At 38.6% G+C, this 23633-nt stretch overlaps 2 protein-coding genes across 9 annotated transcripts in view; one reads left to right on the top strand and one right to left on the bottom strand.

Moving 5' to 3' along the window:
- The window catches only part of RPAP2 (RNA polymerase II associated protein 2), a 41772-nt gene extending 22282 nt beyond the window's left edge, over nucleotides 1-19490 (bottom strand). For 2 of the 4 annotated variants that reach the window (XM_074832478.1, XM_074832480.1), the window contains exons 1-10: nucleotides 18724-19085; nucleotides 18360-18405; nucleotides 17234-17348; nucleotides 16446-16544; nucleotides 15367-15432; nucleotides 14093-14181; nucleotides 11795-11830; nucleotides 10010-10928; nucleotides 9701-9795; nucleotides 7221-7301 (exon numbers count right to left, since the gene is read on the bottom strand). In XM_074832478.1, the coding sequence (XP_074688579.1) occupies nucleotides 7221-7301; nucleotides 9701-9795; nucleotides 10010-10928; nucleotides 11795-11830; nucleotides 14093-14181; nucleotides 15367-15432; nucleotides 16446-16544; nucleotides 17234-17348; nucleotides 18360-18405; nucleotides 18724-18853 (1676 nt within the window). In that variant the 5' untranslated portion in view covers nucleotides 18854-19085. Of the gene's footprint in view, nucleotides 1-7220; nucleotides 7302-9700; nucleotides 9796-10009; nucleotides 10929-11794; nucleotides 11831-14092; nucleotides 14182-15366; nucleotides 15433-16445; nucleotides 16545-17233; nucleotides 17349-18359; nucleotides 18406-18723; nucleotides 19086-19415 lie in introns of those variants that run through there. The other 2 variants (XM_074832482.1, XM_074832479.1) reach the window with 2 other exon arrangements.
- The window catches only part of GLMN (glomulin, FKBP associated protein), a 21658-nt gene continuing 17465 nt past the window's right edge, over nucleotides 19441-23633 (top strand). The window contains exons 1-5 of one of the 5 annotated variants that reach the window (XM_074832484.1): nucleotides 19537-19575; nucleotides 19691-19754; nucleotides 21214-21285; nucleotides 21789-21914; nucleotides 23226-23345. In XM_074832484.1, the coding sequence (XP_074688585.1) occupies nucleotides 21220-21285; nucleotides 21789-21914; nucleotides 23226-23345 (312 nt within the window). In that variant the 5' untranslated portion in view covers nucleotides 19537-19575; nucleotides 19691-19754; nucleotides 21214-21219. Of the gene's footprint in view, nucleotides 19755-21213; nucleotides 21286-21788; nucleotides 21915-23225; nucleotides 23346-23633 lie in introns of all 5 variants that reach the window. The other 4 variants (XM_074832483.1, XM_074832485.1, XM_074832488.1 and 1 more) reach the window with 4 other exon arrangements.

Genomic DNA, 23633 nt, shown 5'->3' with positions numbered 1-23633 from the left:
CTATATGAAAATGGGAGGGGGAAGACTGAACAGAAGCTAATTCTTTTAATTAGCTCACAAATAGTTCTGGCTGCTGTGAGGGCTCAGCTCTCACTTATACCCACTGGGAAATTCTCAGGAACTGCACATGTGTTTCTCAAAAGACGGGCCTTCTTACACTTAGTTTCCCCCCTGTTGGCTTTGGATCCAGATTTGCTGTAAAAGCTAATGTTGCGGAAACAGAATGGATTTTATAAGATACTGGAGACAATCCTGTGATGATTCTTGTTTTTAAAATGGAAACCTCGAATTCTAACTTACGCAATGGAACCCATTGCAGATTTAAGAGCAAGAAAATGAGGTGTGAATCAAGAAGCACACGGGTGCTCAGCAAAAGTGCTGCTGCATTTTATACCTGCTGACTCATTTGGCTGAACTTTGTAATAAGCAGATCTACTTTAAGTCAAATGTTAATCTGACTCAAAACAATTCCCATGTGAATTGCTATGGCTGAATTTAGGCATGACCCATGGTGTTGAAGACCAGCAATTTCATGGAAAAGTCACAGCTAAAAACAAAGCTGTAGCTAAGCGGACACCCAAAAAGGCTAGCAGAATTAATTTTATTCAGAGACATGGCACCATCCAACAGAAATACTGAGGGGCAAGTGCTTCCCTGTGTTTGCTTCCTTCTTGCTCTCAACTTCCCTTCTATGCAGCCTTGTATAAATTCAGATCCAGAACAAAGCTACCCTGTCATTCATACCCATTTCTACAGGCACTGGTGAAGATAGGAGGTGGCTTAAAATTAAATACCTAGAAACAAATTTGAATCCAGGGTTTTCCTCTCCAGTAAAATTTTTTAAAAGATTTTTAAAATTTCTTTGGGCAAGTATATAGTTACCAAAAAAGTGTTAAAAAGTGTAAAAATAAAAGTATGTGTACTTGCCATTGTTAAAATTCAAATTTTCTTAACTAAGTCCCTGAAATTATATTCAAAATGGTCATTAAAAATGCAGTTATTAGTAAGATGTTTATAGGATCATTTTGCATTTCCCTATTTCAGAAAGGTATTAAAAATTAATAAAATTTTTATTTAAGGATAGTAATGATCAAAGCAATATTATCCTATTTTTCTTCTCAAATCTCCAAGTCTTCCAACCAAAATAAGATTTTGAATCAATGATTACTCAAGTAGTCTCTCAACAGCCTGAGTTTTCTTAAATGGTGAAAGGAAAAGTAGTGTTTTGTGCTATATGTACAGGAATTGTCACATCAAACTAGACCAAACAGTTCTGGCAAACACAGATTATTTTTGTTATTACAAGTTCCACGTTTACCAGTTACTATTTGAAATAGCTGACAACAAACCTCATACCTGGTAAACTTACATTACTCTGGCTACAGAACAAGAGACAAAACAAAGGCTGAACTCAATACTGATGGCAGTGATAAACACTACCAAGAAATGCCTGATGGAATCATCTTGACAGGCAATTCATATGTAACATTCCAGTTAATCTGCTATGATGAGACACAATGGAAGAGACAGCTCCAAGCCACCTGGGAAAACTCTGTCAAAGAGAGAAAGCAGCTTTATTTCAATGCTCTACAAGGAGTTATTATTGATTAGAGCACAGGAAGGTGTCATTCTTGTACACAAACTGAGAGATGCAGTTATTTGTGTCAATTAACTCTTATTCAATGTTAGTATTGATTGGCAAGGCCTGAACACTAGTCATTGCCATCAATATCCTATTTATGAAGGAGGTAGTCAAAAGACACAGATAACCAGCAGGATACAGCAACATAGATCTGCTGATGCACTACTGTCACTGGACTGGATGAACAGTCAGGCTTCCACAATGAGTAACCTTTCAGTACAACACCTGTCCTAAAACACTTGTGCAGCTGAAAAAAGAAAGCATTTCAGGCAGATGAGACTAAAGCTAGCAACCTACAGGTGTGAAGCCTTCAATAATAAGGAGCACTGGAAGGGCAATCACTTTCAAAACCAAGTTGTGTCAACACCAAGGCCTATGTAGAGCAATTTCAGACAACAGGGAAGTGCAAGTCCTCTGTAAAAATGGTTCATTAATTCTCTAGCCAAAACTGTAACTTCAGAACGATCCATGAAAGAGAGGTCACTAGATTTCTGTCATAAACATACAATGTGGAAATGTTAAAACTGTACAAAACTTTGTGTACATGTGTACATGATTTGAGTTTTGCAGTGAAATATCTTCTGTTAAACAGTTTGGCTAAATTCTCCCTTACCTACCCAAAGAAAGAAAACAATATGCAGCTTTTCAAAACAGAATGTCTCTACTTTCTTAGCCTCTGTAGGGCAGGATAGGTAAGCCAAGAAAGTTGGATGATCCCAAATAGCTGTGTGGGTTGCTTAGTTGCTAGTTTGTGGGTGTTGTGGTTCACCCCACCAAGATGCAGCTGGACTCAACTGCTTCCACCATCCAGTAGGCAGCAGGCCCCATGCAGCAGTTTTAATGCTCTATGAAGGAGCTCAGACTGAGCAGATAGATCCAAGTGGCAGAAGCTGACAGGGTAAAGGACTAAAAAGAAAGATGCATAAAAATTCCAACCCAAATGACCTCCCAATAACTGACTAGTGCCCAGCCTGAAAAGAAAGTGAACTCTGATACAGAAGTTGTGGGAATACAGGGGAGTCCAAGGTTAAAATAACTAGTAAACAAAAAAAGTAAACGCTCAAGTGACAGAAAAAGTGCATACACAGTTGGTTCTACTTCTTTTCCTTTAGTTGTCTTCCCATCTGTCCTGGTTTAGCCAGGATAGGGTTAAGTTTCCCTAGCGGGGGGGGGGGCGGGGGGGGGCGGAGCTCTAGCCGGGTTATTCAGATACCATGCTGACGTCACATCCTGGCACGGAGTGCGTGGTTTTGTACAACCAGTCCTCTCACTGCTGTATCGGTAGATATTTTGCTCTGTTCATTGTTATCACTGTTACTGTTATTGTTATTGTTTGTTGTGTTGCTGTTGCACTGTTGTATTAAACCTCTCCTTATCTCAGCCTCAGGGTTTTGTATTTCACTCCCTTTGTGGGGGAGGGGCAGCGGCCGCATGGTCTCAGACCCTGGCAGGGATTAAACCACCACAACATCTAATTACCATCAGCTGCAAATTCTGTTAGCAGAACTCCATTAGCAAACGATGGCCTGATTTGTAAACACTGCCTGCTGCGGCAGCAGATTTCAGCACGTCCCTAAGCGCCCTGTGCAAGAATTTGGACAGGGACCACAAGTTACAGGAAAGAAACAGCAATGCAAGAGCTCACCAAACTTTCCTCAGCAGGATTACATTTCCTGGGATTTTTAGGAAACAATTTGATAACAGGGACACTGTCCAACAGGGAATGGCAGAGGGGCACCAGGATTATTATGCTAAATAGTTATCCCCTAAAAGGTCCCTAGCATGAAGTATTATGAACCAGATGCAAGAAAATGTAACTGGTTAATATAAAGCAATCTTTTTAAAGTTTATTTTTCTTTATACCTATTTATAAATTATAGTCTTGAGTGTTATTTCCTTTTCTAGAAGTTTGTTTATCCTTACAATGAGAATATACTTGTCATCTATGAATCTATGAGATCAATGTTCAACACATTGCTATGAATTTGACTAATAGCTAGTAGCAATGAGTTACTGGTACTAAATACACATTTGGTGGAAAAAACATTCCTTTGAACAGGTCCATGCTTGTTGTCAGTTTTAGCCAGTATGTTCAGTGTTCTTACAACTGTGAGAAAAAGAAAAAAAAAAAAAGTGCCCCAAAGGAAGAAGATTTTCTTTCGTTTCTTCATTTTACAATTTATCTTTGTTGCAAAGTGAAATCATCAGCAACTTTGCAAATGAAGCAGCCTTTTCATTCACACATCCAGATTCCTAGGTGTAGGCATACGCAACTTCAGTTCAAGAATCTGACCTGTTAGTTTGGCCATTTGCCTGGTCTGTAAGGCAGCAAGCTGACTTCATGGGATTAGAACATAAAGTTGTGATTTTAGGGGACCTCAGCTATCTACAGTTTTTCCAAAACTTGCACTAAGATGAGCTAAGTTTAACTAACCCAGGTCACAAATACTAAAGCATGGATTGTTTTTCTTTAGGCTTCAACTAGACCAATTTAACTATAAAAGACAGCTCCTCTACCCCGTGAAAAAGAGCGACATATTTACATATTGTAGTATAACTTATTTTGATGACAACCACAAAAAATGAGCTACTATTCTTAACTCTAGGCTCTCTCGTTCAAGAGAAGCCCGTTGAGAAACCACTTGAGAAAAGGTCATTAACGTTCTGGTACTTTCACATTTCCATACAGAACCTTGTCTACAACAAAATATGGCTGATTGACTTGAAACCCAGAACCTAGAATTCCACTTAACAAGGTAATAGGTAAAAGCCTATTAATAACTGTATACACAAGGTAACATACACTCGCGATACATATTTAAAAGCTAAAATATTGTCTTGGAAACAAGAGTCTTGAACACATCTTTAGGAAACAACTGGATCATATTCATTGACAGAGTTCAATGTCAGTGATAAATTCCATAAAATGAATTAAAATACTTGTGACCATAAGATACAGATGAAATTCTATTTTCAATATGAAATATTATGCTTAAAAAACCCCAACCACACATTCACAAACATGATCATTTAGCCTCGATTTATATACAAATAGCTAATTTTCTCTCGATCTTTTAACAAAGTGCCCTTACACACTCTGGAGAATTATTTGACATCTCAGTTTTCGTAACAAAAGCTTACAGGCACTGAGGGACTTGGTTTGGGAAGAGCTCTAACCATTCTAAAATGTCTCTTGAGATCCCTCTAGTGCGTTTCCCAGCAGTGGTGATTGAATGAAATGCTGCCCAAAGGAGGCTGAACTGCAAGTGTTTCTTTAAAAACCAATGGAGCTGAAAATTGTTGTTGCTTAGTTCACCACATGCTCTTTTACCCTTCTTCAGCTAAGCTCTACTACAGCCATGTGTTTTATCTCCTACCCTCTTTTGCAAGTTCTTCAGCCTGAAATATTTCCAGTACAAAAAACAGGAAAGAGCAGTAGCATTTGTCAGTGCTCCCTCCATAGTCATCAAGCATTTTAACTATGTCAACAATGAAAGTAATGTTTTAATTTTTATACCTTGCAAACATAGATACCACTTAAAATTTATCCCAGGTCCCCCTGCCAAATGATTCAACCTAAAAATCAGAGAGACCACTCATATTAAATAAATTTAAACCTACCTACAGAACTGGAGATTCAAACCTATGCCTTCATCTTAATATCTATGAGCTAGCTTTTGTCTATCAACAGACCTTTCCGTATCAGAAATGTAAGAAGGAGAAAGCGCCCAAAGTTTTTTATTGCTTCCCTATTTCCTCTATTTTTGTACTATTTTACCGTCAGTGACAATAAAACTCCATTTATTTTGAGAGAGAGATAGAGATATATATATATATATAAAGGAACTTAAAAATTCTTGTGTAGTGCCCACAATTGTCTTCAACCATCCCCTGCCTGAAATGCTGAATTTCTAAGCAATTTATCTGGAATCTTCACAGTAAGAGAGCCCCAAGAACTTGCTACCATTACCTTCAACTTACTTCTTAACAAAAAAACCTTAAAAATAAACTCACAAAGAGTTATCTGAGGGATCAGAAAGACATCAGGAGAGATTTTTAAAATATCATAAATTATTGCTACCTGAGCCAGGTATTGGAATCAAAGTCCAAATGAATTAGATCTGGTTCCATTCTGTTAATCCACAGATATGTGTGTGTATATATATATATATATATATACACACACACTCACACATATATGTATGTTTTTAGAAGTCCATTTTGACTTCCAGGCTCCTTTCATATTAACCACTTTTAAAACTTCATATTCAGGCCACATTATCTTTGAATAGTAAAAATGATTTAAAATAGAAGTTCTGCTTTTGAGAACCTCCAGGACTTCTCACATAATCAATCATACAAAAGTAGATTGAAAGAGACAAATGTAGTTTTTCCAGTTCTATCAATCCATAAGCCAAAGTAACTATTAAGTATTTAGACTGCAGAGCAACAAAACTGGTTTAAGTTTTAGGACAAAAAGATCTTATTCAAATAATTGGTATGTATACAGTATATACATGCTGCTCCGATATAACAAAAAATATCTTCCCTGGTTTCAGTGCTGTTGTTAAAATAAAAGGTTAATCACAACTTAAAAGACTGCAATTATGGAACCAAGTTCAAACACTAACAATTCTTTCGAAAGAAAGAGAGCATGCACAGTCACCAGAAAGGAAAGGAGTATCTTCCATAGTAATAAATCCCGCATATAGAGATCTGTGTTTTAGTGATGTCCTTCCAGACATCCGATAAATCATAAGGAATCAGGTAGAACTGGGTTTCTAGTCACCAAATCCTAGATTCCTTGTGGCAAATGCCACATGAATGTGTTTTGGAAAATTTACATGTAAACCTCCCTCAGGCTGGGTATGTGGGCGGGAAGTTTCAAGAGTGACAACGTACACAGAATTAGCAACTGTTGTTGCTTCTTTCCCTGACAATACTTCAAGATGCAGGACATTATCTAGGACCAAGTTATGAGAGCTGTGTCCCAAAGAAAACCTAAAAACGTTCAGAGAAGTTACCACGTGGTTTTCCCTCCTTCTTTATCCCAGTGTTTCCAAATAGTGTCTTTAGTGTTTCTGACTGAAGCAAAGCTTCATCTGTGGTGATGAAGTGTCCACTATATCTGCTTCCCCTTGAAATCAGGAACAAGACAGGTCAAAATGGACCTTCTTTCTGGCTCTAGAAGTTAGTGGTAACAATTATTAATCACATTAAAGCCATTTAGCCCGGCTGTAGGGAGCCAGAGCAAAAGAAAGCGACAGATCTCAGAAACTCATGCTTAATAGGAGGTGACGAGGTAGCAGAACCTTTAAAAGACTCACCATCATCCTCTGGAGACCACTGGCCTAGTTTTTAAAAATCTACAAATACTCCTGGTGACCTAGCCACTGTCAAGAGCAGGAGAAGGGCTGACTTGTTAGTCCACAGGGAATGTGACATTACCTACATGAACACACAGCCAGAAAAGGGCAAATCTGCAATGGGGCACTCTCTGTGTCCAAATCACAAATCATTCAACAGCTTGTTTAATTAATCAATCAAGAAGAATTTCTATATGAAGACCAATACTCACCTGAAAGTTTTGACAAGATTTTTTAGCTCTGTGTAAACATCACTTGGAGTAATCTGAAGAGGGCCCAAAACTGCAGGTAATCTAGAAGGCAAAAGACACCTGTCAATATAAATTTTCCTCTCTCATTTCTTCTCAAGTAGGACTTCCACCAAAGCTCATGAAAATTAATAACAAGAAAAAGAAATGGACTTTCGTGCAGCAGATCATGCCTGTGGTTTACATTTCAAATTCCTCTGAGAGGTGTTTGGGCAACACCCTCACTTTACAACAGCTTGTTTTCAGAAATAAGAAGGTCTAATTCAGTGTGAATGTGAAGAAGAAATTAAATATAGTTTTACACGCCTACTCTTATTAACTTCACATTTCAGATCTGACAAGACATTTTTACCAAAAAAATCAAAATGTTTACATTATGAGGATTAGAAATCCAGGCCTCATAAATGTTTCAAATGTTTATATTTACCTGGTTCAAAAATAACAATACAAAAGGAAACTACATCTCTAAATGAGGTTTGCACAGAGAATATATATGCTAACCTCAGGCTCACAGAGATGCACAGAAATAACATTCCACTGTAAGCCTGATAGTTGGAATCAAGATAGTAGTGTAATCAAAAAAATTCAATACTCCCTACTTGACTGTCTGTAAAAATTGCTATAGCACAGCGACTGCACATACTGTTCAACTAGCTGTCAGTATCCCCAAATGCTGCAAATACCATGCATTGTTTTTCACATTTAGGATTAAACTTTTGCCTCTATTTACCTGTTTAATAGTTAATATCCTCTTGCATTTGAATATCGAGTTATTTACATTTATATGCATGTATGCACATGGTGCATCAGTATTCCTGGAAGAATCAAGATTTCTGTTCTCCTTTACATCATTGCATGCTTTACAAAAACCAAACATGGGACTTTTATGATGCCAGGCATATTCATAATCCCACTGACTTCATCTGAACACACCAAGAAATCGTTGCTCTGTCACAATGAAAATAGTCTCCCTTACTTGAGTGTGACATCACCTCATGAGATTTAAAATGATCAACTAAAGAAGTAGATAAAAAAGAATACAACCTTTGAAGAAACTAAGAAAAAGAACATTCTGTCTTTCTTATCATGGAGTATCAGACTTTCTAGTTCAACAGAAATTTTGCTAGAAGCTGAAAATAACTGACAAACTTGTGGAGAAATTTGAACAAAGAGAAAACTGCTTTATCATACAGTAGTAGACCTTGGAATCTGTGCGACACTGACACTTACAGAAAGATCAGAGATAGTCACCTTTCTTACAGCACGGTTTGATTCCGTGTTTGTAGCCTGTCCACACTTGTTGCAGGTAGAGAGAAACAGAACAGAGGTTTTGTGGGGAGCTTTGGTTGTAGGTTTTAGTTAAAAAAAAAAAGATTCTGCAAAATCTAGTTTGGCCAGCTAGCACAAGCTACAACCATAGAAAAGCAAAATACCCATAACAAAACCACCACAATCACGACCTTCAAACACTCATTTATCGGCATTCCCTTGAAAACAGGAGTATTTTCAAGGTCCTCTCAACTTTGACAATTTAATAATTTTAACAGCCACAGCAGAGATACCTTAATATCTTTTCTGGGACTTCAAAGCCCTTTTATGTATGTGAAAAAGGTCTGGCATTTGGAAAGTTTTAAGATTCAACTCTGAGAACCTTTAATAGTTGTAGCTAGAGGAATACTGATACCAGCCATCCAAACATGGACTAGAAACTCTTTTAGCAAGACCTTGCTTAAACTATTAAGAGGTCTGAAAACACCGCTTCCTTCTGTGTAGATCTGTTTGCCAGTAACAGTATGCTTAATGTACAGGAAAGTATTTGCACTCCTCCCAATCAACTTCAAGTTTTTCAGTTTAGACTTGAGCAGTTGGTACATACAGCTATTTAAATAGTTCATATTTTATGTCCATCAGAATCTGCTTTTAGACAACGTACAAGAATCCAAATAGCTTAGATTATTTCCAGATAACTGAAAGGAGGATGATAAATAAAGTTGTTGTGGAATTATTTTTTTTTAAGCACACATTCTCATTTTAAGCACCATGTGTTATATCAACATTTAGATCCAAAAACCATAGACATTTTCAGTGTAATGGCCCAATTGTGTTGACTTCTGCCAACTACTGAAGATTGGGAACATGCTGTCATGCCAGCCTGGAATGCTGTCAACTACAAGCTCCAACACTTGTAGGAAGGGACAGGTTTCTTCCAGAGAACACTTTAGTAGCGAGATTCTGACATCTGCCTCAGTAGGCTGTGCAAACTGACATCTGCAACTGTACTGCAGATGAATGCCTCAGAAACAAATACATTCTTTAGGGCAACAATGGGTTTAAGGCCAACTAGAAAAAGCCAGAATGTCCTTGTACAGTGTGTTTGTTACTTAAAATTATGATGAATGAGCACCAACTTCAGGTTGACATTTACTAAAGTAAAAGATACTTACGCTTTTCTCAGTTTTTCAAGGACGATGCGCTTTCTAATCTGCATCTGTGCATTTGAATCAACAAGTGGGAAGGTAAGATCTTCCTGTTGATCATCCTGTATTAGACAAAAAACATTAACAGCTACAACCTAGTATTTAATTAAAGCCAAAGCATCAAAATAGTTATAGTTTATCAATAAACACATGGTGTGCAGCTAACCTACTTCTCCCCTTCCCTGTGCTAGGTATTTATCCATTTATGATCACAGAAACGAGCTTCCTTGAAAGCAGGCTTTATACAGCCTCAAAACTATTCCACTGCACACTTACTTTGTCTTTCCTTGGATGTTCCTCTGCTTGTGCATGTGTCACTGCCTCTTCAGCCAAGATGCACTTTCCTTTATAGAACTCTTTTACTCGGAGTTCTAGGAACTCTGTCTCTTCTTTTAACTTTTCGTAACTAGGCACAGGCTTAACTATTCCACCTGTGTCTGTGAAAGGTAAAGAATAGTTTAAGCTGTTTTCAGAATCTCCTGTAGCATCAGTGTTAAGATCATCAGCTGTATCTAAGTCATCCTCATCAAGTTCTTCATTCTCCTGGTTGGCAGATGATATGCACTCCAATGAACACGAAGTATAGTTTGGGCCATAGAGAAATTTTAAAGTTTCTTCAGTTCTCCATTCCATTAGTGTTTGCTTGAGTGCCTCTAATAAACTGCCTTTGGAATTAACTGGATGCCTCAGTTCAGGTTTTTTATGTTCTTTCAAGTTAGCTAGTGTTCTTTTAAGATGTTCTGCCCCTCTTTTGCTCACACTTAGAAAAACTATCTGTGAACCACAGGTATTTTCATAGTTTTCTGAAGCACTTGATTTCCCTAGAGCAGTATTTTTTGAAGGTGTTGCAGTTATTTTATTATGAACAGAGCAAGCATGCATTTCTGCCTGATCATCTAATTTACAATTAGATAGTTGTTCAGTGGCTTCTACCACATCTGAGTCTTCAGTTTTAGGGCTGGAACAGACTTTCTGAGGAAGCTTCTTTCTGTGCAATTGCTGTGCAAAATTGGCTGAACTTGACAGACTTCCTGGTAGGACAGAAGAAACAAACTCTTGTTCAGTATCACTACTGCTGTCACTGGCTGTGTCATGAGAACCAGATTCACATGGATTTGAAGATATCCTAGGATTTTCAATGTCAGATGCTTTAACTGCTTCATCACGCAGTTTCACCTCTTCTCCAGACTGTCCACTGTAACAGAAAACACAAGCCATGAATGAAACAAGAAATGGTGTTACATGTAATAGCTTTTCATTCTCATGCAAGATAGATAAATAAAGTATTTTCCCCTTATAGAAGTGTATTTTTTTTTGCTTTAAGAATCATAGCTGTTCTTCTAAAAGTCATCTTGAACGCAGAGTTGTAACGTTCTGCAATCAAGATGACAAGTACAGACACTATTTAGAGAAGTGAGTTCTCAGTTGCTTACTGGCAGTTAGAAAAGAACAGTAAACAAGACATTATTAAAGACAAGAGAATAATTTCAGATTTAGCATTTTAGAATTTTAAAATGAAGAGGCATCTTACCATATATAGAAATACAGTACCCTAAAATCAAGGGAACAGCAAAGCTGCTTTTAGCATATGTAAGTTTGCCACCTAATGGCCATATGTTGCAAAAGAAAACAAACAAAAAGTCACACTACACAGCAAGGTACAGAGAGATGACAGAGTAGCATGATTTCATTTCTGCTGACACAGATGTTTTAGATTATTAAGTACAGAAGCTTTCATCACATATAATTGGTACTATTTCCTTTACAAAGAAGAGATGGTATAAAATATGCAAAGTACAAACAGTGTATTTGTTTCAGATTTCAACAGGCTCAATTAAGATATACAGGCCAAGAGCAGCTGTACACTAAATCATACAGATCAAATATGCTGGTTTAGAATCACAAAGGAAAAAACTAAACAAGACAAATAATCCTTTGTGTAGGTTCTAATAAGGTCTTTTCTATAACACAGGAAATCAAAGATTCCCCTTTCACCTGATATGATGCTAATATTTCTAACTATAAGTGCATATAACAAAAAACCCATTTTGTTCAGTGTACCTCTGTCCCTCCTTCAGCAGCTCTATGTCTGGTGGTCTGCAAAAAGAAGAAACAGAATGAAGACTTTTCTGCTAAATCAATGCTCTTGAAATACACATTAATACATAAAATACATAGTTGAGGTTGGAAGGGATGTCTGAGGATCTTCCAGTCCAAGACCCTCTGTCTGAAGCAGGGTTAGCGACAGCAGGTTTATACATACGTGTTCACAGAGCGTGACTCATGTGCCTGCAGCATGACGCTATTATGTTGAACAACATTTAACAATCAGCAAGTCACACAAATGTTAGTCAGAAAAGACCTCTGGAAGTCTCCACTCTGACTTTCTGCTTGTAATACAACTGTCACCAGCACTAGATTAGGTCAGCCACAAATTCATGAAGTTTAAATCTTGAAAACCTCCAAAGATGGAGATTTCAAAACGTTGCTGAGTATCCCGTTTCATTCCACCACAACCTTCATGCGGTTTTTTTTTCCCCAATGTCCAACCTGAACCACCCATGCGATAATTTGTGACCATCAGCCTTTGTTAAGTTTTCTGCCATCAACCAAGAATAGCTTGGCTCAAGTAGTTACAGACTGCTTTCAGATGACCCTTTGGTCTCCTCTTCAGCAAAGTAAACATACCAAGATCCTCATAGGTCACAAAGTTCCTAGAGTAAAAACAATCCTAGGGCATTTATAGGAAAATGCTCCAAATTAATGCAAAACAAACAAAAAAAAGAGAATATTTTACTTTGTTAAAAATTAGGCTATCAAGTTATACTGCTTTAAGAAAACTGGAGTTCAAAGGTTTCCAGAAACTCTAAGAAATGTTACTAAACAAACTGATAGGTTTCCTTCCAAAGCTCTACTTGCAGTTAATCTGCTTCAATTCAGTTATGAGGCAGCATCACAATGCTATTAATTTTATCCAACAGCCACCTGTCCACATTTTATTCTCACCCACCTGTCCTATGAATGAAAGAAAACCTTTTAAGCACGCACTAAATGCAAGTCAATGCACTAACACCTCTCAGACAGCATACAAAAAACCCCACAGGGTTAAAAAGATGAAAGCTGCACCACTCATATGAATGAACTGAGTTTGGAAACTAAAGGTGATAACATACAATGATTTAAATTATTAACTCCGCATAACCCTTCTTCGTTTTAAGTCTAACTCGTTTTAAGTGGAGGTTGTAGTCTTTTCTGTCAAAAGAATTTCAGGTATCCTAATGTGAAAACCTGTATCACCAGGTGCACATGTATGTGGCTGTGCAAACAGATATACCTAGCCATGAACTATCTGGGGTTTTGGTTGGTTGGTTTTTGAAAATATCACCTCCCTACCACCACCCAGCATAAATAATTAACTATGTCAGGCATATCAGAACTATACACTTTCAATGTAAAGAATAAAGGGAGATTTTAGAAAAACTTTTTTCAATACAGCAGAACAATAGCACAAAAATACTGGTAAACTTACTTAAACATTTAATGAAGAGACTAATTTTACCTACTTTTTACTTTCAGATCATGTTGCTCTAAATCTCTTCTCTCATGGAACAGGTATTTCATGTAACTGATTTGAACTGTGAAAATGAGCTCACACATATAATTTCAGCTAGTTTCTTTTGCTGAAAACCAGGAGACTATGAAAAGTACCGTCTTGGAGAACAAAAGCTCAATGAATTCAGCTGAACAGTGTCTAGGCAAGTATTTATTGTTAAACAGTGTCACCTATTGGCTCAACTCATCACTTGCAAGCCTGTGTTTCCTAAGCTAGCAACATGGACTGCATCGCACTGTTCCAAAATGCGTTATTGCAGTAACAACAGGAAATGGGCAATCTGAAATTTAGACAGGATAAAGAACCTCTTCATGTCATAGTCTGCTTTCAGGTGCAAGCATCCACAGTCTAACCTTAAGACCAATGCCAAGTGCTGTGCTAAAATTAGAAAATCTCTTGTAACAGGATAAGATTAATCCATCCCATACATTACATGGTTTGTAAAAATCCAATCCTAATAAGTACATTTTAAAGTTAATAGGAGTTGACCATTATTTATGACTAGTCTGCCCTCCCAGCTAACATGGTCATGTCTACTAAGGAGTCATGAGTAATACTGAGTCATGTCAATTATTGTAATCAATATAGCAACAACACTTAAAACCAAGCTAAGCTAACATGTTAACATCGGTTACCTCTGCTTCAGACATAATTTGGGGCACTGCAGCTGATTAATTAGCATGGCAGCTTGCATAGAGAAGATAATATTCTCAGAAGGAGCAATGAATGTATAAGTTTATACTCACTTTTCTTCTTCTCGCATCCATACTGGACTTTTGGAAATTTGAGCTTCAAAATATTTAGATGCTCTATAGCAAAAGTTGCTACAAAAGCACTGGAAATGAGAGAGAAAGCAAGAAAATATGACTAAAGGCAACTTTAATTCTCATAAAAAGGTATGAAAGTAATTGGGTTTTATGCCTGTAAGATTAAATACCATTTCACATTTCTTTTTAAACCTATGACCAGGTTTTTAATTCACCTGAGAAACCTATCAAATAGGTCTATCCCATTCCCCACAAGCCACTTTAGCTGCTTCTTTTCTCCCCTTTGCTTTTTGTACTTTTATTACACACTGAGGAGCAAACCAGTGTTGGGTTCTACATAACAATAATTTTAAAAAACACCAAAACTGTTCAAAGAGCAATCCCTAACCCAACAAGATGTTTATACAGTTAAAAAGACATGCAATAAAATTCAGGTGTTTAATAATGAAAATTTTAGTTAGCAACAGGACTTGGATATTTTGCAATACTCAGAACAACACCTAATATTTAGCAGCATCTTTGAAAAATTAACTTGTATGCTTGCATCCTACTTCTTGGAGTCTTATCTGGTAGCTTAAGAAAGCAATTCCCAGAATTTTGTGTATCCCAGAGTTGTAACCAGAGGAAAGGAATGTATACTAGCGATACTGAAGAAATTTTTTCTGGAACTAGAAACATTTATCCTACAATTTAGCATCTAAGCACCTGTAGGTGACTGCATATCCTGTGAGCAGGCAAAGACTTTTACACAACCACACGCATGAATATGCTTCAAGAAAGAAACAGATTTTGTGAAGAGATAGGTTTTATGTTGAAAAGTCCTCAAAACAGAACCCTGAAGGTAGTCACACTAAGTAATGTATAAGATGTAATTTGTATTACACTACTGCAAACTTCAGTGAGAGAAAAGGATGTGCGCTTTGACCCCACTAGAGCTCATTGACTATAACGGAGCGAAACAGAGAACGCTTTTTCACAAATGTCTTTAAGAGATCCTGCTATCCAAGTAAAACCTTTCATGTTATGTTTAAATTTAGAAAGGAACTTAAGTAGTCTTTTTGTCTTTCCAAAGGGAGCATCTAGAAACTGAAATGCATGAAAAGCTTCATGTTCTAACAGTTCATGGAAATTATTTTCATAAGAACCAAACATATTGGCTCTGAATCAAGCCACTATATGAATGCTGTTACAAAGTGCATTTCTGATGTTAAGACAATATTAAACACATTTTAGAAACAGACTTGTTACCATACCTTTCTTTCAGTGATATCATAAACTCTGTTCGTTTTTGTTGAAATTCTGTACTTCTGTTTTGGCACCTAAAACAACATGCTTTCATCAGCAAGACTGTTACTTCCATCATGACTTTATAGAAAACTTCATTCTTAGTTTACATATTTTAATATGTTCTAACTAAATTGCATACTACAACCACCTTTTCTCTCAATTCTTTTGATATTGTACCTTCTCAGATGTAAGCATGGCAACTTACCTTCAATCATTTACATCTCACTATCAGTAGAAGGCAACATCAGATCTACAAAAAAGCCAGCACTGAACATAAAACAATGGAGCTGCCATGGTAGAAACTTACTCATGTGTAAGTGTTGGGCAACTACAGAGAGGTCCTTCTTTAATCCCTATCTATTCATATGCACACGAGACTGTACTGTCAGCTACCGCCCACCACTACCCAGACAAACCTAGAGAGGAACTGACATAAAATACAATAGAGTTTCCGAGTGAACTTCTGTGGGGACATATGAAGTCCAAAACAGTAGAATTTTTTATACTTGAGTAGATTTTTTTTCAGATAATCAGGTGTACCACCACTGGTATTATATCACAGGTTATCTAACTGATCTCTGAGTTCTGCTTAAGCTGTGATATAGCATACCTAAATAAGTGTGACTATGATTTTGACAGAGATAACTTACATTTTTAGAACAGATGTATATGCATTCACATAGCAATATCCCTGTATTATTTTTTCACTTCAATCCTTCTCACAGAGATATGTGGTTACACTGAAGAACAAGATTTGAAAGTTTCTGCATGCTCAAAGGAAGGCCACAAAGCCATACCGCATTCATCTTTATTACTGTCAAAGTAGATGCCAGTTGATTCTGTCATAGTGTAATCGTTGTCAACTGATCAAGTTCTACCTTTTACTTCAGAAGGATTATACTGAAATGGAATAATATGATGCCTGGCTCATTACTTGACAGTATTTTAACCTATGTTTAATATTGTCAGTTTAAAATTAAAAAGCAAGAGAATAAAAATTGTGAAGAGATTCTTATGATAACAGCATTAATAAAAAGCAACTTACATTTTCCAGTTTATTTGGACACAGAGGATAACCACATAGTTTGATGATAGACCGTTCATCAACAATGTCTTTATAGTGAGATGGAGTAATACATTTTCCCTAAAATGACAAGAAAATACTTCAACAGATACTGGGAAATTTCTCATTTTTTGTACCCAAAATCTCATAAGCAAATAAATATTTTTAATTTTATAACAGTTATCGACTAAGTTTAGTTTTACTAAACAACATTTAGAACCTACACATTAAAATGTTAAAAGGGTAAACAGGGAAAAAGACAAGAAATGGGCACTTCTTTTTACACATACAAAAGCTTCATAATTTTGCCTCTAGTGTGGCACCTATTTTCATAATTTTCCTCTATTTACATGTTTTGCACACCTATTTATCAGCCTATTTACAACCTTAACATGAGTAAGCATCATACCGTTCCAGCAAAACTGTGCTGCTAGATAAACTGTGGTGCATTACAGAGACACTGTATAAATTCACAGATGATGTGATGTAGGCCTAAATTTTTATACTTTATCTATGAGTCCAGAACCAGAGAGGCATAAACAAAGGCTGTGGTAATAGAGTGAGGATTCATAAACATATAGAATCCTGCAAAACTAGAGCATGTTTCCATCACAGAACCCTTGAAAATAAGGCAATCATCACCAGAGCTGATGAGAGAGGGAATAAATGGTTTGTCTACTTTACACTGCAGTAGATTATTCTAATAACTTTTAAAAAAAAAAAAGTTGAACACTATGATACAAAATAGTATAAAAACTTGCAACACCTACAGAACTCAGAAGGAACTCTTCAGTAATGTTCTCTTCCAGGAGTTGTTCAACAATATACAATGCTTTTTTCTCAAATTCAATCTTCTTTCTCATAGCAGCCTCCAGAGCTGCCTTCCTGTAACAGAACAGACACTGAATGACACAGAGGGCAGATTTCCATAAACAGTTCTCCAATTCTATCTTTATCTTTTTTTCTGAAATACAGTAGCTTACATTTTACTACATCACACCATGTTGGCCAAACAAAGGAACAAGTAGCTGGACTAGTAACTCTGTAATAACCACAAAGGAGTTTACAACCATGGTTTGCTTTATTTTCACCCTGATCAGGGAAATACTGACTCATATTGCATTGCAATAATTCCATACAAGGTTACCCAACAATTCTTGCAAGAGAGGGAAACCCAGAACTGGCTGGACAAAGAGCCTGGGACAACGAATTTATGGAGTGTTGTCAAGAGAATGGCAACTGGATGAGACACGAAGAACAGGAAGAAAAAAGGACTGGGACAAGACTGAGTGTGAGGGTACAAAGGAAAGAATAAATCAAACAAATCCCACTACTGTAGATTTCCTGAGTCTTGCCACTATCCTACTGTCAGCAAATACCCAGAGAGCAACCACCTAGGTGCCTCTGATCTCCATTTGGCAGCGCTGCCCACAGAGGTTGCCAATGTACAGTCAGTCTGCTGTCTTAACTGATAGAGATCTATGCTATTCACTTGTAAGTCTAGCTCTACTACAGAATCAAATTAATATTCAGGTAACTGTCCATGGCAGAAAGTGTTTTTTCCTCTCAAGTTTGATTTTTAAAGAGAATAAAGAAAAATGTCAGGTATGCAAAGAAATTAAGAGGGCAAAAAGCAAGCACTACAGAGTAAGAAAATGTAACTGTGGAGGTTAGATTCATAAACTTTTAGCACATTATACAATGCACATATATACATGCCGTTAGAAGCTACACACAGCATCACTCCAAACAAGTCTGCATGATGTTGATACTGGCAATCTCCTGAAGTTAGTCACGGTACTCTCAGAAAGCAAAAAACCACACAAGGCAGAGAATACGATTTCAAAGTGAGGCAAAACAAGATGAATGGCACATATTGTTAGTTAGAAACAATACCTTTGAGCAGCATCTTCATTCTTCAGAGCAGCTGAAAGCTTATTTCCTAGAAATCAAATATACAAATGTAGAAATATAGAAATTAGTGTACTTTCTTCCTTTAAAGTGGAAAACATTGGAATCCGAAAAATGTTAAAACCTCTAAACTGTAAGCATAGTCAAGAGAATTGCTTAGAAACTTGCTTTTTGTGGCCGAGAGTGACTTCAGTAAGCTGGTAACCATTCAGCAACTAGTTGGACATGCTCTTTTAAGTGTAAGGACAGACAGGCTCAACTCTTCATACTCTCATTCATCATATTTTGTATAGTCAGAAGGCTAAAGCAAAAATAATTCTGACAGTAATTTTGTGCCAGGCACACTCACCCTGGCTCTCCCGCCCAGCTTCACCCCTGCGCGGCACTGCTGGGAAACGCTGTCCTTTCCAACCGTCCCACCACTGGATTTTGCCCCAGGCCCGACTCGACGGCAGCACCCTCACCCTCACCGTCCTCATCCTCACCACAGGGCCGCTCCTGACGCCCTCCCGGGCCCTCCGCGGACTGCCCCAGGGCTCTGCCCGCCCTGACCCGGCTACCGACGCGGAGGACCCGGGCTGCCGCTCCCTTAAGACAAGGGCAACAGGGAGGGAAAATAATGGACTGTTATGCTTGAAACGTGACGACGCAGTTTTCGGACCAGCCACACGGCCGCTGTCACGCCCGGCGCGGGCTGGCGGCGCTGCAGGAGTCAGGCGCGCAGCCTCCGCGCAGCCTGAGGGGAGAGCGGGGCGCCCGGCCCCGCCGCGCTCGGCCCCGCCTCGCCCGGCCCCCCGCCCGGGGCGCCGGCTGCGGCCGCTGCCGACAGCCGCCGCTCGCCGGTCCCGACCGCACGGCCAGCCCGGCCCAGCCGAGGCCCACCGAGCTCGCGGCAGCGGCCCCGCTGCGCCGACCGCGGCCGTCCCGCCGCTTCCCCCCCGGTACAGCGAGTTGGGCGAGTCCGCTGTGCCGGCCTGAGGGCACAGGGAGAGCCCAAAGCGCCGAGCGGGGGGGGACCGGCGCGCGGAGCCTGCAGCCTACCTGCGCGCCGCCGGCTGGGCTTCCCCTGCGCGCCGCCCCGCGGCTTCCCGGCCGCCATCATCGCGCTGCCCGCCCTCTCCCTCTGACCTCTCACCCGGGAGGTGGAGCCGCCGTTGCGGCGTGGCCCGGGCCGGCAGCGGGGAGAGACGGCGGCGGCGCGGTGGGTACGGCCGGTCGGGGCTGAGGGGCTGTGGCACGGAGCGCGACTCCACCGACGGCCTGCTGAGGAGGCGGAGGGTGGCCTTGTGGTTTTTTAATTCATCTGTGTGTTAAAGGTTTAGGTTGGCAGCTTTTTTGTACTGGCCTGCGTGTTGTGCCCCGCCTAGGGAAGGGGCTGAGGTATGTGTTTGTTAGGGAGTTTGGTGAGTACTAATAGTAGGCGTTTTCACATGATTCAGATGTCCACTTACCCCTGAAACCTCTGAAAAGATTTAATTAGAAACTGGATTAAGCATTAAGGCCTGAGACCGTCTGCGAGCTCAGCTGGTAAATCCCTGGGACAGCACGGTGGGTGCTCAGGGCATGTTTCAGGCCTGCAAGAACATCGTAAAGTTATTGAGGACTGAAAACGCAAGAATACTAGCGTTCAAAAGTATATTCAAATTGTTTTGGGAGGATCAATAATATCCTGTAAAATTAAGAGCTCAAGTAGTACAATGTGTGATAATAAACCATATGATAATGACCAAACTAAAATGACAGGCTAGATACATTGCTAGACTGCAGTGACATAAAAATGTTAAAATAGGCTGTTGAGAATAGAAAGTGAGTTGTTTGTTCTTTAATAAAATTCATACACAGGTGCTTTTTAAGCTTTACTGAATTGCCTGGTTTTTGTAAACATCCAGGTAGCTCAGTTATCAAGATGTTCTGTGACATAGCAGAGATCAAACGAGAGGAAAGATTGAGATTGTTACATTGAGGTGTCTGTATTAATATGGAATTTGAGTGTTTTGATGAATAGCTAGCTAATTACCCAGGTGCAGAGGTAATTGACACAGTGATCATATAACCAGGTTTAGGCAAATGGAATTATGTAAAACTATAAAGATTATGATTGCTCCTATGATATATCAGATGGATAATCAAGTTTGATTTTATTTGTAATTCATGGTCCTGGCTATGTATCACTTAGTATGTACTAAACATTACTCAAATGTTTAACTTAATTGTTTTTAACAAAAAAGTTTTAAATTACAGTATATAGAGGCAAAAGGCCACTGAACTAGCTCAGTGTAGATGCTAGAAAGAAATAAATAATATTGCATATGTAATCTTGATAGGACTGTCGATATAAACTGGCATGGTGGTTGGATCAGTTGTGCATGTACCAGGTATCAAGTTAGAGTGTTCCAGTCACAGCTGAGCAGGAGCTCCTCTGGTGAGAATAGTCACAGAAAATGTAATGTATTGTGGGCATCCATGCTTGGTACACAGTGAGCCCAGACTTGCTCTGTATTAGCTGTAGTTTTTGATGTACGTGCCCAAATTGTAGCTGAGGCCTCCTAACTTCTTAAGATGACGCTGGTACTGCTTGAAAAATTGCTTCCCTCTACATAGAATGCAGGTTGTTTCCTGTCTGTAATACTGTCTCCTGCAAATATGACGAGTAGAATGATATAGTGTACACTTATTAAAAATGCTCTTTTCAGGTTTTTTTATCATGTGGTCTTCATAATACCTGTCTGTTTAGATTGTTCTCATTCCTCTATTGGCCTTTTTTTGGATAATGTAATTGTTTTTCAGTGTCTGTTTTTACTTCCTATGTTTTCATACTGCACTCTTTAATTTATAATAGTTTTCAATGCCAGAAGAACAAAACCAAACTATAATGGCTGTTGATGAACTTCAAGCCATAATACAAAGATGCGTAAGTGGTTTTCTTTCCTTAAAAGTAACGAGTATAAGCAGTATGCGTTTCTCTTCATGTATATAATTAAAATCAAAATGACCCCAAAACAGAAGACAGTTGTTAGCAGAACTCCTTGTTGGGCAACTAAGTTCAGCCTCCATGTTTCATTGACTTTTCTTTGGTGTTTATCCCAAGATGCTTGATAACTTCTGCTTCTTGGAGAAAGAAGTGGTTTTGGGCTCAACACTACCTGTCTGAAGTAACAAAACCCTAGCAGGTTGTTGTAGAAAATATATCTTCTAAACAACATGCTGTAGTCTGGATGTAGAAAGTGCTATTGAAATACTGCTTTGTCTTCTGTAGTAGCTCTTGATAGTTTTTTTTAATATGTGAAAGGTGTTATATAAGAAGGCATAGGCTACAATGACATTGCATTTAATTTTGAAACGGAAGCTTGGATTTTCTTATTTTTTATTTTCCTTTTATAAGTATGGTGTTAAACATGCATATTTTCTTTCTAGCAAATTCTGGAGGAAGCTGATTTCAAAGGAGAAGATTTTAATCTGTTTCAGGTAGCAGGTCAGAAATGTTTAGAAGATGGGTATGCAGCTCAGTTATTAGAAGTAATTCAAAATGAGAAAAATAAGGTGAGTTAAGTTTGCACTATATATTAGTTGTGCACTAACACGCTATTAAATAGATAAAACTGCTCATTAAAAAGGGAAAGCTACTTTTACTGTGGACCAAGGCTGTACATATTAATAGTTAATAAGTTGCTCTGTGTTAAGCGCACGTTCTATTGTAATTTCAGAAAGCGACTTTGGCCTTTTTTGGCAGGACAGGATTTCAGATGGTATACTGGGTCTGGCTGGCATGGAGTTGATTTTCTTCATGGCAGCCTCTTTGGTGCTGTGTTTTAGGTTTGTAACCAAAACAGTGTTGACAACAGTGTTTCAGCTATTGCTGAACAGTGCTTGTACAGTGTCAAGGCCTTCTCCATTTCTCACTGTGCCCCTTCAGTGAGCAGGGAAGTTGGGAGGGGACACAGCTGGGACAGCTGACCTGAACTGATGAAAGAGTTATTCCATACTTTATAACATCATGCTCAGCGAGAAAAACACATGGGGATGAGGACCCATTCCAAAGTAGCTGTTGCTTGGAGACTGGCTGGGCGTTGGTCTGCTGGTGGGAGTTGGTTTGTGTAATTCCCCCCTCCTCTTTTGTCCTTCACTTACTAAATTGTCCTTATCTCGACCCATGAGTTACTCTCTGTTTTGTTCTTCTGATTTTCTCCCCCATCCCACTGGGGGAGGAGAGTGAGCAAGCCGCTGGTGGGTGCTTAGTTGATGTCTGGGGTCAACCCACCACAGATAAATATAACGATATTGGCCAAAACAGTAAGGGCCAACTCAGCTAATGCTAATGTGAGAGATGCTAATGTCTGCAGGCACTTTGGAGAGCTGCGATAATATACTAAATTGTACACAGGTAAATAAGAAGCTCAGGAAGCAAGTGGAGGATGGAATGTTTTGGCAATGTTACATGGGGTTCACAGTCTGGTTTTGAATTTTGTGAGTTTGGGGTAACAACTGGAGATCTCAATCCCCTCAGGTTAAACATAATTTGTCAAAGTGTTCTTTCTTTCAGCAAAACTCTTCTTCTCAGTCCTGTTTAAAATGTATTGTCATATAAATTCTTAGAAATATATATTGACCTGTTAGTACATTAAAGAAAACTACAAAATATGCAGCTGTGTTTATAGGTATGGGGGGAGAATACAATGCATGTCAAATATAGAACTTTGTGGTAATAGTTGTTAAATTATCAGTGATGTTATTATGGTGTTGGTAACAACCAGGGCATGGATCTGTTGTCTTTTTTTGGCCTTCATATATACAGTCTTTCTGGGTTCAGAAGATACCCAGTTTTGGTTTATTCTCTGAAAATCTGTTTTTTAGGTTATCATCAAGAGTATGGGTTGGAATCTCATCTGTCCTCTTGTTAGATGTATTTTCATGTATAAACAGGAAGATGATAAACGAGAACACTGCCTGAAGATACTACATCAGTTGGCACAGGTATGTTTTTGAAATATATGGTTATAATCCAAAAACTGTAGGGAAGGGAGAGGTCCTAATTTTCTCCCCGATTTCAAAGGAAAACAAGGCATGAATACTTCTGGGTTTTTCTGTCCATTTCTCGTAACTTTTAAACTCACAGGCTAGTTTCATCTGAAGTACACACAGGCTTAGTGTTCTCAGAGATAACCTCTTATAAATTTTGTGAAATTAGTGACTGGGCAAAACAAAGAGACATAACATTGCCCAGAAGAAAAAGGCAGATAGAGCTCAAAGTCTGATAGCCAG

This window comes from Strix aluco, chromosome 8, assembly GCF_031877795.1.
Source record: "Strix aluco isolate bStrAlu1 chromosome 8, bStrAlu1.hap1, whole genome shotgun sequence".
Classification (NCBI taxonomy): Eukaryota; Metazoa; Chordata; class Aves; order Strigiformes; family Strigidae; genus Strix; species Strix aluco.
This window is presented reverse-complemented; position numbering and strand designations above follow the sequence as displayed.